The sequence below is a fragment of the Ctenopharyngodon idella genome, chromosome 17 (assembly GCF_019924925.1).
Source record: "Ctenopharyngodon idella isolate HZGC_01 chromosome 17, HZGC01, whole genome shotgun sequence".
Classification (NCBI taxonomy): Eukaryota; Metazoa; Chordata; class Actinopteri; order Cypriniformes; family Xenocyprididae; genus Ctenopharyngodon; species Ctenopharyngodon idella.
In genome coordinates this window covers 27,636,090-27,648,804 of record NC_067236.1, presented here as the reverse complement: position 1 = coordinate 27,648,804, position 12,715 = coordinate 27,636,090, and the positions used below count along the sequence as shown (strand labels likewise).

Below are 12,715 nucleotides of genomic sequence, written 5' to 3'. Positions count from 1 at the left end.
CATGTCGTTCTTACTAGTTTTTATAGTACTTCAGTTAAGGTACAAGATGCTATACTGTATTTTGAATGTAGTCACGGCTAAATGACATTAAGCACAATGTGCAGCTGTATTGGAAAAATCAGCTTCCAGGATGGGAACTATCCATTTCATAATGTGTAATTTGATCATGAATATCCTAGATTTCACTGAATTTTGTTACCTCTTTTGTTGTTATCTTTCGCTTTGACTGGCTTGAGTGGTCCAGTTATACTCTCGCTTCAGACAGAGGAAACACACCTCAGGCGAGATGTGATGTCAGTGGTTCAGCTGAAATAAGAGAGGAGAAGACGACATCCTAGAAAATGGAGTGACAGGAAAGAAAGGTCATTCCCAGTGGATTGATATACGTGTGCTTTTTTTAGGAAAGATCTATTGAAATGACAACAGTGAACTTCAGCTCAACTTCAGGGCGATGATTCTAAATGTCATTGTAATATTGCTTTCAGCAGTTTAAGGAGCACAATTGAGTCCTGGAAACATGGACGCAGAAATTGAAATTATACCAGAATTACTCATTAATTAAGGCTTTAATTAATCTAGTAGTTTTGCCGAATTAGTGACCAAAGCATGACAGTACAAAAAAGGAAATCAATCAAAAGTCAGTACATTTAAGGACACTATACTTAACATGGTTCATGGTATCATTCATGCAAACCTTTTTGCCTTGTCACATGTCATAAATTTATGGAAGCTTGTTTCCACTACGGAATAATAAAATGTAAAAGATAATTGCATCTTTTTTAATCTGACTTTTTGTTTGGCAATTGCGAATTTATATCTTGCAATTCTGACTTCTTTTCTCACAATCGTAAATATTTCGCAATTCTTTTTGTTTTGCAATTGCGAGTTTACATCTTACAATTCTGACTTTTTTCTCACAATTCTGTCTTTTTTCTCGTAATTGCGAGTTTACATCTCACAATTCTGACTTCTTTTCTCACAATTGCAAGTTTACATCTCGTAATTTTGACCCTTTTTCTCACAATTCTGAGTTTTTTTCTCTTAATCGTAAATATTTCACAATTCAGACTTTTTGTCTTACAATTGCGAGTTTATATCTCACAATTCTGACTTCTTTTCTCACAATTGCAAGTTTACATCTCGTAATTTTGACCCTTTTTCTCACAATTCTGAGTTTTTTTCTCTTAATCGTAAATATTTCACAATTCAGACTTTTTGTCTTACAATTGCGAGTTTATATCTCACAATTCTGACTTTTTTCTCACAATTGCAAGTTTACATCTCGCAATTTTTACTTTTTTTCTCACAATTCTAACTTTTTTTTCTCGCAATTGTTTATTGTTTATTGTTGCAAGTTTATATCTTGCTATTCGGACTTCTTTTCTCAGAATTGTGAGATATAAACATGCAATTGCGAGTTATAAAGTCCAATTCTGAGGAAAAAAATCAGTCTTGTTTTCCTCAGAATTGGACTTTATAACTTGCAATTGCGTTTATATCTCGCAATTCTGAATTTTTTTTTAAATTGCCAGATGTAGGCTAAGCTCACAATTGTGAGGAAAAAAAGTCACAATTACCTTTTTATTTTGTATTCAGTGGCAGAAACAAGCTTCCATATTAATTAGTACAGAAACAGATTTTATCACAAAAACTTTTTTTTTTTTTTTTTTTGAACGTGTCTTAAAAGTTTCTTGTTTTGACATGCCTTTGCAAATGTCTAGGTTGTCTTACATGGATAAAAAGTAGTAAACTGTCTTCAAATGTGTGTTTATGTTCCTCGTCAAATTTGTAGAGCATGAGGCAATTTTAATGAGCTCTTAAACCTTTCAGCATTTGCCTTTTTTTTTTCTTTTTTTTTTGCATTCCTTCTTTTTGATGTTTCATGATGGGTTTGTGAGATGACAGCAGAATTAAATCTTCAAAGCTTTTCAGTGTTTCCTAGTTGATTGTTAATAATGTCTCCTGAGCTATTTGAACCCACAGTACTTGTGTGATACTTGTGTGAAATGTATGATATTTTACTGTAGTGAGCAAATCAGGTGCAACCTGCTGGCTGAACCATCAGTCACCCTCAGATGGTTACTGCCTCCCATGCTGGCCTCAATTACCATCTGTTTAGAAAGGATGTCCAGGACATGGTCATGCTGACATCCCATCTACACTACATGCGAGTGACATGACGTGACAAAACTAGCATGCTCCAGTTACAATCAAGTCGTGTGAAGTCAAACTGCAAAACCACAGTCTAGGCAGCTGTGTTGATTATATCGGGAGTGTTCTAGTTTTGTTGTGTTGTCAAGCATTGCTCATAGTGTAGATAAGCTCCAATAGGAAACAAGAAAAAAAAGATCTGCTTTCTTAATCTCTTCACTTAAGTAGCTGAAAATTAAGCCACATTGTCAATAGTGCAGTGTATTTGATGTCTTTTTGTGTGTTTTGCAATTAAGTTTCCAGTAACACTTTACAATAAGTCCATTTGTTAACACTAATAGTTACCTACATTAGTAAACATGAACTAATAAAGAAAAATACTTCTAAAGCATATATTAACCTTGTTAATTTTAACGTTTACTTATACATTATTCAAATCAAAAGTTGTATATGTTAATATTATGTTTTGAAGCTAACATGAATGATCTAACATTGAACAGTTGCAGTTGTATTAACTAAAGTTAAAGGGTTAGTTCACCCAAAAATGAAAATTCTGTCATTAATTACTCACCCTCGTGCCGTTTTACACCCGTAAGACCTTCGTTGATCTTCGGAACAAAAATTAAGATACGGTTTGACGGTTTGACACGCGATCCGAATCATGATTCGACACGCTGATTCATTACGCTCCGAAGCTTCCTGAAGCAGTGTTTTAAAATCGGCCATCACTAAATAAGTCGTTATTTTGTTTTTTTTGGCGCACCAAAAATATTCTCGTCGCTTTATAATATTAATATTGAACCACTGTACTCACATGAACTGATTTAAATATGTTTTTAGTACCTTTATGGATCTTGAGAGAGGAAATGTCATTGCTCCCTATGTAGGCCTCACGGAGCCATCGGATTTAAACAAAAATATCTCAATTTGCGTTCCGAAGATCAACGAAGGTCTTACGGGTCTGGAACGGCATGAGCGTGAGTAATTAATGACAGAATTTTCATTTTTGGGTGAACTAACCCTTTAACAAAGATCAATAAATACTGTAATAAATGTATTGCTCATTGATAGTTAATGTTAGTTAATGCATTAACTAAAGTTTAGTAATGGGAACTTATTGTAAAGTGTTACCAAGTTTGCTAAGGAACGTGTCATTAGATTATTTTCACAATGTCTCGATTTGTGTGTATGGGAGTGTACGACGAGATGTTTTAAAGGCACAGTATGTAAGATTTTTGTATTAAAATATCTAAAAACCGCTAGAACAGGGTAATATATTTTGTTGACTTGTGTACTTACATTATCCCAGTTTATCCCAGAACTTACATTATCCCATGTTTCCAAGAATGTTTAAATTCAGAGAAATATGTAATCTTTACATAGGACACAGACCGTGTCAGTGCGTCATCAATGACATCATACCTGCGTTACCCTCGATTTCCGGTTTTATTTTGTATAAACCATGGAAACACCAGAGACGCTTAATATATTATGTTTTATTAGATAGGGAACAACTGTTTGGATACATTTATAGATAGAAAACTAATCATTGTTATCAATCGTTCTTATTGTTTGAATCTCTCTTTCTTGATTTACAGCGAGTACCATGTTTTACCATGACTAATATCGATCTAGCTTACTGCAGTGTGCAGCAAGTGTCTCATAGCAGCCGCTGAGAGTAACGGTATAAAATCATTTTCAACACACTCAAATGTAAAGAGCACTGCTTTACCCCACACAATCGCTCCAGCGATTCAGCTCTCACAACACTCGGCCCTGCTCTGCTTCATACTACAGTAACGTTAATAATCTCATCCATGAACATGATTTCTGCCCGAGCCCCGTCCCAATTCTTTTCCATCGGCTGTGAGGTGAAGACGAAATCTCCCAAGAATCCGCACTAAAACTCGTCATCTAGCTACGCCTTTGTTTTGAATAGGCGACCTCTAGTGAGGTCTAAAACTACACAGTGTGCCTTTAGTAGTGTCTTTTAAACTGATTTAAACTTGAATTGCAAAAATGTAATTTTAGCTAACTTTGATTCATTACATAAAAGCTGTTTAAACTGTCTCATTGAATAAATTGATTCAACTTTTCCTTGTCGCTCAATTTTTTTTATAGAAGTGTGACAATTTTTTAAACATTCAAAAGTTCGGGGTCAGTAAAATTTTAAAAAGGTTTAAAAAAAATTTAACTTGTATTCAGCAAAGTACACAAAAAATTATTTTCATGATTTATCACGACATTTTTTCTTTTGTCAAATCAATTTGGATAATTAGTGTGGTTCAGATAACATAATATTTTGAGTTTCTGTTGATTAAACCAATCGCCTTCATTGTATTAACTAAATTTTTTAATTTCAATTAACTCAAAATTTTAAGGCAACCAGGTAACTTTTTTTTTTTAAGTTAAACCAACAATTATTTTTTACAGTGTATTAATACTTTTTTATCACTAAATTGATGAAAAGTTACACTAAACACATAATGCTACAAAAGATTTCTATTTCAAATAAATGCTGTTCTTTTTAACTTTCTATTTTATCACAAAAATCCTGAAAAAATTTGATCAGGATTTCCACAAAAATATCGAGCAGCACAACTGTTTTGATGATAATAAGAAATACATTTTAAATAAAACGTAAAACAGGTTAATATTGTGAAATATTATTACAATTTACTGTTTTTACTGTAAATAAATGCAGCATTAATGAGCATACTTCTTTTTATGAAAACATTTTAAAAAAAAAAAAAACTCTTTGAACATATACTGTACTTTAAGTAAATTAATTATTTTAACTGGAGTTTTTATTATAGGATACCATAGGATGGTGGTTTGGTTGAAGTGATGGGATTAAAATAACTGTTTTATGCCATCGAACAGCAAATAAATAGATATTGAAAACTGACTTAGCTCTTAAATATATGGTATATTTCTTTCTAGCTTTCTAATTAGTTCTGACTCTCTGTTTTAATTGTATGACTGTATCACATTTGAAGCCATTGTAAACTGTTAGTCTGTGTGCCTAACACCCCTTATTTATGGTAAATTTATTGTAATGTCTCTTGTGACTCATTAATTTAGTTTAAAATAATATGTTTTAATGCCTAGATCCTGACCATCTGCTTATTGTATTATGTACTGCTTGTACTGAAGTATGTTTATCCACCTAACTGTGAGCTTCTGTATATTTATAGCCTGCTTGCTGTGTTTTTGTGTCACGGTTGTCTCTGCCCATATTAAAGACAGTTATGAGTCACTTCTCACTTCAGTCTGGGAAACCATGATTCATTCAAGCTCTGTTTCAGCAACCAGTGCCCAAAATACTCTAGCATGGAGTCACCCCCTATCTTTACACTGAAAAGCCTTCTTAGGAATGCCCTGATTGACTTGAGGAGTGATATTTCAGCTGTTAAGCTAACACCTGATTGTCTTTTAATGAACAACTATATTTTGCATAACTGTATTTAATTTAAATAGGCCTAGTACGTGAACTGGCACAAGTGCATTTACTCCAGATTGACCATAATAAGGACTTTTCATTGGCATTTTGTGTCCAACTTGTATCGGGAACTGAAGCAGGGTAGATGTGAAGGCAATCGTGAATGCATTGTGGGACATTTCCCATGGAGTATCAAAAATAGCTTGCATTTTTCAATAAGATCTATTTTTTTCAAACACCATTTGTTCGCGTCCTTTATACTGGCTTGTGAATATGAGAGTGACCCTCTGAAAAAGAGACAGCTAACCTTATTTTGAGCACAATAGTCCATTGTTGAAACTAATGATGTCATTGTTGAATTTCCTGCCGGAAAATCCCCCAAGATGAGCTCTTATCTGAGGTGTGTTGTGTCATTTTGTTTGGTTCTGTGTGGTTTCTCTCCTGACCTGTGGGCTTAAAAGCATCAGCCAGCAGGCAGCACTGGATCTCTGCTTCTGCCACGTCCTGCAACAGAAACCATGAGCTCATGGAATCTGCAGATAGCGGTTAGCCTATATATTTTACGAGGATATGCTCAAGTATTCATCAACTGTTCTCAGAGCGAGAGCATCAGACGGGCGTAGAGTTCATGTGTAGGTCAATGACAGCTCTCTAAAGATGAGATACAGTGTACTGGTTAACTAAAAGGTGGTAGGTACTTTACAAATTTGTGTATAATTATATTTTAAATAGTACTATATTTATATATTGTTTGATGTATTTAATGGGTAGAGTAAAAATCTCCATCCATATATCCAAAGACTATTAGCTGAAATGCAAATGGTAATAATTTGCAATCGCAATCGCTATAAATGATTTTGGGGGGCAAAATCCTTATCCAATAATTGTTTCTAAAGAACATTTAAATTATATTAAAGTTATTTACTGAACGTTTCTCTTTTTTTCACATGTTAAACCATCTCACCATCTCGTTTAAGCTTTTTTTTTTTTCTTTTTTTTTTACAAGACAGCTCTCTTGTTATTCTCAGAAAGCTCTTCGATGGTTGGAACTGAAAGAAGAGCCGCTGTAATCAGGTCAGTATGAAATTAGGCCAGGCTTCTCTTGGTGGTCATAACGGCCATATTACCCCCTGAAGAAGGAGGCCTTGAATTATATGTACTTTTTAATTAATGTCTTGGTGATTGTGGGGAAAATGGGGTCACCGCATTTGTGCTGTGTAATCAATTATTTAATGTTTTTACATGTGGGATCCAATGGACTTCTTTTCTTGAACTTAATTTTTGTTTAGTTTAAATTGGAAACACTAAAGCACACTGAACAAACCTTAAGTATTAAACCATTGCCTGTTCTATTTGTGCTATGGAATGATGCCTCAAGTCATGCAGCTTGCTGATGAGAGGTCTGCTGATACTTTTCTGAGTAATTGGACTTAATCGGTCTCTAGGGCGATTAAAACATTTCCATAAACTTATGCTGAGTATAGGAATCTGAGCCATAGCTATATGGACCAGAATAACAGAGAGACTTGTGGATGGGTTCTTTTGAAGTGAACCAATAAGCAACCACCCAGAACACCCTACACTCTAAAAAATGCTGGGTTGAAAATGGACAAACCCAACAATTGGGTTAAATGTTTGCCTAACCTTACTTTAAAAAATGCTAGGTTAAAAACAACCCAAGTTGGGTTGAAAATGGACAAACCCAGCAACTGGGTTGTTTTAACCCAGCGGTTGGGTTAAATGTTTGCCCAACCTGCTGGTTAGTTTTATTTAACTCAACTATTGTTTAAAAATGACTGTATTGCTTGCTTAAAATGAACCCAAAGTATTTTGAAAATTAACATTTATTAATATGTTTAATAAATGATTTTTTTTTTAAGTTTAATTTTCTGTTTTGGGTTAATTTTAAGCCAGCCATATAGTAATTTTTAAACAATATTTGAATTAAATCAAACTGTCCAGCAAGTTAGGTAAACATTTAACCCAACCGCTAGGTTTGTCCATTTTTAACCCAATTTGGGCTATTTTTAACCCAATTTGGGCTGTTTTTAACCCAGCATTTTTTTAGAGTGCTGAGTAGTTTTATTTAACTCAACTATTGTTTAAAAATTACTGTATTGCTTGCTTAAAATAGGCTCATATTCTTTTGATCCCAACCACTGTGTTAAAGCGCCCTAATCGCTGAGTTTGTCCACTTTCAACCCAACTTGGGTTGTTTTTAACCCAGCATTTTTTAGATAAAGTAGAAACAACATAGCAATGTGCTTAAAAACGTCCATAACTCACTAACATTGTGGTGGCATGTTTTACACCACTCACGTTTTCTTCAGAAAATGTAAAATGTACAAATGCTGGGTTAAAAACAACCCAAGTTGGGTTGAAAATGGAAAAACCCAGTGGTTCGGTTAAATGTTTGACCAATGTGCGGGCAGTTTTATTTAACCCAACTATTGTTTAAAAATGACTATATGGCTAGCTTAAAATGAACCCAAAATAGGTTGGAAATTAAAAATCAGACACACAATTACTAGAGGCAACAATAATAATCAAAAAGGTGAACATCTATTTATTAAACATATTAATAAATGTTAATTTCCAACATACTTTGGGTTTTTTTAAGCAAGCAATACAGTAATTTTTAAACAATAGTTGAGTTAAATAAAACTACCCAGCAGGTTGGGCAAACATTTAACCCAACTGCTGGGCTAAAACAACCCATTGGCTGGGTTAAAACAACCCAGTTGCTGGGTTTGTCCATTTTCAACCCAACTTGGGTTGTTTTTAACCCTATATTTTTTAGAGTGTGGTTTTTGAAAATAATTGTGCTGTAAATTTCAATAAATTAAGCTTAATTATTCAGATTTATACATTTTAGATTTACATTTTATCTAAATGCTCATTACAGTCTCTTTTCCATCAAAGAAATTATTACTCCTTATTATAAAGCCATATTGGTTTTGGCAGTGGATCTAGGTCGGGGAATTAGGGGCTTAATAAATTAGGGAGACTGCAAGGCTGGTCAACATCGTGGACATTTTAAAAAATGCTTTCTAATTATATTTCCATTCAGTCCTGGAGGAATAGAAACAGAATAGGCTCTGTAGTAGAGACCACAACGATCTGTTTCCACAGCGACCAGTTTTGCACTTGAATGAGTTTTCAGTGTATCACTTTTCTCAGAGTAATTTGTCTTTTGATAACATATTTCATTGTACTGTTCGTGTAGCACTCACAGTACACCATAGTTTGAGCTCCATTGTGAAGACGCTCATCTGCATTATGGTCATGGTTGTCTGACATAGTCATGCATCAGTGTCGATGATGAAACATGCTGTAATTCCCTGTGTTTATTTGCATGGTATTTTTGCTTTTCAGAGCGACATCTCTGAATGAATTGACATGGTGGTGATATCTCATTAGTGTGGGCAAAGCAAGCGAATGACAGCTGCTATCAGACATTTCTCTGTCAGTGTGAGTGTCTCTGTATGTGATTTATTGGGAAACGTGTTAATGATTCACGAGCTGATGCTGAGAAATGTGTTGTGATGTATTCTGTGTGTTAGAGTGAGCAATTGCGATTCAACAGCTCATCTTCACTAGACTGGTTCAAAATAATTGGAATATCCCCCTTCCTAGTTCCTCCTTTCAACTTTTCAATACCTCTAGGAATGAACTAAATAAAGTGGGGTAACAGAGAGAAACCATATCTAGTGTTGTAGAATCACTAAATAAATCTGGATCAGGTCTTCTATCATCCTCAAGAGGTTTATTTTGCAATAATAACAGGCTGACTGTAAATATTCCCACTTATGACTGTTTATCAAATAAACATGGACATGTTGTTGAAATTTCTAGTATTGTCTTACAGATTAGCTTTCACTTAGAAAAGAGTATAAATAGTACAATATAATTTCACAATATAAATTTGGCAAGTTTATTCTTTGGATTAGTTTTCTAACATATTTAGCTAATGTAACATTCTTCCTCTATTTTAAATTTTGTCTTTTCCATGTTTTCATGGTTTCTGACCATCATTAAAAGGTTTATGCTCACCATAGTCAACATTAAAGGATTAGTTCACTTTAAAATGATAATTACCCCAAGATTTACCTGGGTAAGATTTACTTAGGTGTATATGACTTTCTTCTTTCTGATGAACACAATCTGAGTTATATTAATAAATATCCTGACGCATCCAAGTTTTATAATGGCAGTGAACGGGACCAACGAGTATGAAGCTCAAGAAAAAACGGAAAAAGCTTAAGTTGCGTCAGTTACGCTTTTTTCGTAAGTTGAATACTGAAGGCGTAGGACGTAGCGTAAGCATTTTGAACTGCGAGAGGCATTACACTTTCTTCCTAAGTTGAATACGGAAAGCAGTCTGGCGGAAGCTAGATATTTTACTTTATAACTTGTTAAATATGGATATTTCCGGTTGTGTTCATCAGAAAGAAGAAAGTCATATATACCTAGGATGGCTTGAGATTGAGTAAATCTTGGGGTAATTTTCATTTTAAAGTGAACTAATCCTTTAATACTGGAATTTATAAAATTATTATATATAGACTACCATTCAAAAGTTTGGGGTCAGTAAGATTTTTGTTGTTGTTGTTGCTGTTGAAAGAAATATATTTGTTTAACAAAAATGAAATAAATTGATCAAAAGTGACATAAAATTTACATTAATTTCTACACTTCAAAATTTCCTGTAAATCAGTTTACCTCAATGATGTTTGGCTCTGATTATTTGGGAGGCCACAGAAGACATTTGATTTAAAGTTGGTGTGTATGAAACTTTTTTTCTTTTCTTTTTTTTTTTTTAACAATGTCGATGTTATCATCTTGAAAATAGGAACAGCGGGAATAGTGCAACAGAGGCTACCACTATTGCAACCTGGTCTTGCAAAATAGGCTCATATTCTTTTGCCATTATATGGCCATGTAGAGCCATCATTAGACTCCCTTGAGATGGCTGCGTATACTATTATAGACTCACATTTTTCACAGTTGGCAACACATTTTTGGCTTTCTATGTAGCAACTGCTACAGTGTCCTTGTTTGACATATTCTGTCATTATTTTTGAGACTATTGCCCTTGCTAAAACATGTACTGTTTGCTACGGCCACTTTGCGGAAACTCTATTAGCTGTCTTGTGTTACTTTGGGAATTCGCATATCAAAGTTCTACTAATTATCAGTCCACTTTTGGAGCTGACACATGCTGCTAATTGGTCATCAGCTCTGTGCACTTGTATCAGCAATTGTGATAGAATTATTTAAGTGTGTTTGTGTGCGTTAATTTTTTGAAACCTAAATAATGTGGAGAAGTCATGTAACCCTGTTTTGTAAAAGCATCTCGTTGGTTTGCTTTCATCCCCAGGCTTTGAGCAAGGAATGTCTACGGAGAAGCCTGAAGCTCCCATGTATGTGTATGAGTCGACAGTGCATTGTGCCAACATCCTCCTGTGCCTGAATGAACAGCGGAAGCAGGACGTCCTGTGTGATGTGACAGTACTGGTGGAGGGGAGGGAGATCCGTGCCCACAAGGCAGTGCTGGCAGCTTGTAGCCAGTATTTCTCCCTGCTGCTCAGGGGCCAGACGGAGCATGAGCCGGTCATCAGCCTGCCACAGAAGGTGAGTGTCCTCATTTGGCAGAGGTACAGAATCGGAATACATTAACAGCCTGCAAGGATACACCTAAATTACCTGTGCTGACGATTTTTAGCAGAGATAATCGGCATTGTCTGATAACATTGTCCACCTGGATGAAAATTAAAAGGCCTATTCATGAGGCAATACATTTTATGTATTAAAATATTTATAATTTTTGAATTTTTGACTGAATTTTGTGTACCGATTGTCATTGAAGATATTTAGGTCATTTTAAAATACCCAGGCCTCAAAAAGTCTTGAAATTCAAGACCTCAAGTTTAGAAATGAATACTTTTATCTAGCAAGGACACATTAAATTGATCAAAAGTGGTGGTAAAGTCATTTAAAACGTTACACACAAATAAATGCTTTTCTTATGATTTTTTCAGAATTCTGAAAAAAACGTAATAAGAAATGTTCTTATGAACACCAAATCAGCATATTAGAATGATTTCTGAAGGATCATGTGACACTGAAGACTGGAGTAATGATGCTGAAAATTCAGCTTTGCATCACAGGAATAAATTACATTTTAAAATATATTAAAATAATAAATAGTTCTTTTAAATTTTAATAATATTTCACAATATTAATTGTGATTTAAAAGATTTCTATTTTAGGAATGTTGTGTTTCAACAACAAGTGCTTCTTTATTGCACTGATAGATCGAGCAGTCTGGCAGGAATGTGTCTATGGAGAAAACATGTTCATCGTCTGCAGCTTTGAGTTGGTATAATTGCTTATGATGTTGTGTTTGCCAGGAGTGTTAGCAGCGCTCCCTCTCAGAACTTGGAAGTATGATTTATTCATGGCTGATTCTCTGTGTTGTAATACTTTAGGTGCTTTGCGATCTCAAAGCTCAAACTTATATTACAATATCCCGGTTACGTCAGAAGGCCCCCATTTGCCACTGCTTATATATTAATTATCGTTCATCTTCAAAACACTTAATGTCAAATTGTATTCTGTAATGACCAGGAAATTGGCTTCATATCTCATTCTCTCCTCAGAGTCGTGCTGTGCTGCTTCTGTCTTGCTTTATAGTGTGGAGTCTTTGCTTTCTGCTTTGTGTGTGTACATGCGTCCCTGCCTGCTGCCCTCATTAGGATTGCTGGTTATAACATTAAAGGAGTCTCATATGGCGCTTGGCTTCCATAAAGACATGCTTCTGCAGGCGGCAGCTGCTGATGCCAGCTGAAAATAGATCCACAGAATGCTCAGCATTTTCCCCCCCTAGCTTTTCTATTTATTAGCAGCTCTGGGAGGACTGACTGAATGTCTGGAGGAGCTGTATTTTCAGCAGGATGACTTTCTATTTTAACGATGATGTTCTTGATGTAGTAGCGCTGCCCCGAGCATTTGTGGAAACCTGTGAGAGCGATAGAGTGATTGAAAGTGATGAGAAGGGCGATTTATTTTTGTTCCTGACACTATGCGGTTCACTACATTTTATTACTAGGCATAAAGCTT

General features: G+C 34.9%; 1 protein-coding gene across 5 annotated transcripts in view; it reads left to right on the top strand.

Annotated features, from left to right (window-relative positions):
- Nucleotides 1–12,715, top strand: part of bach2a (BTB and CNC homology 1, basic leucine zipper transcription factor 2a) — a 29,149-nt gene that overhangs the window by 7,013 nt on the left and 9,421 nt on the right. Inside the window, exons 2-4 of one of the 5 annotated variants that reach the window (XM_051868592.1) lie at nucleotides 6,604–6,667; nucleotides 8,969–9,064; nucleotides 10,974–11,227. In XM_051868592.1, coding sequence (XP_051724552.1) covers nucleotides 10,988–11,227 — 240 coding nt within the window. In that variant the 5' untranslated portion in view covers nucleotides 6,604–6,667; nucleotides 8,969–9,064; nucleotides 10,974–10,987. Of the gene's footprint in view, nucleotides 1–6,599; nucleotides 6,668–8,968; nucleotides 9,065–10,973; nucleotides 11,228–12,715 lie in introns of all 5 variants that reach the window. The other 4 variants (XM_051868591.1, XM_051868593.1, XM_051868594.1 and 1 more) reach the window with 4 other exon arrangements.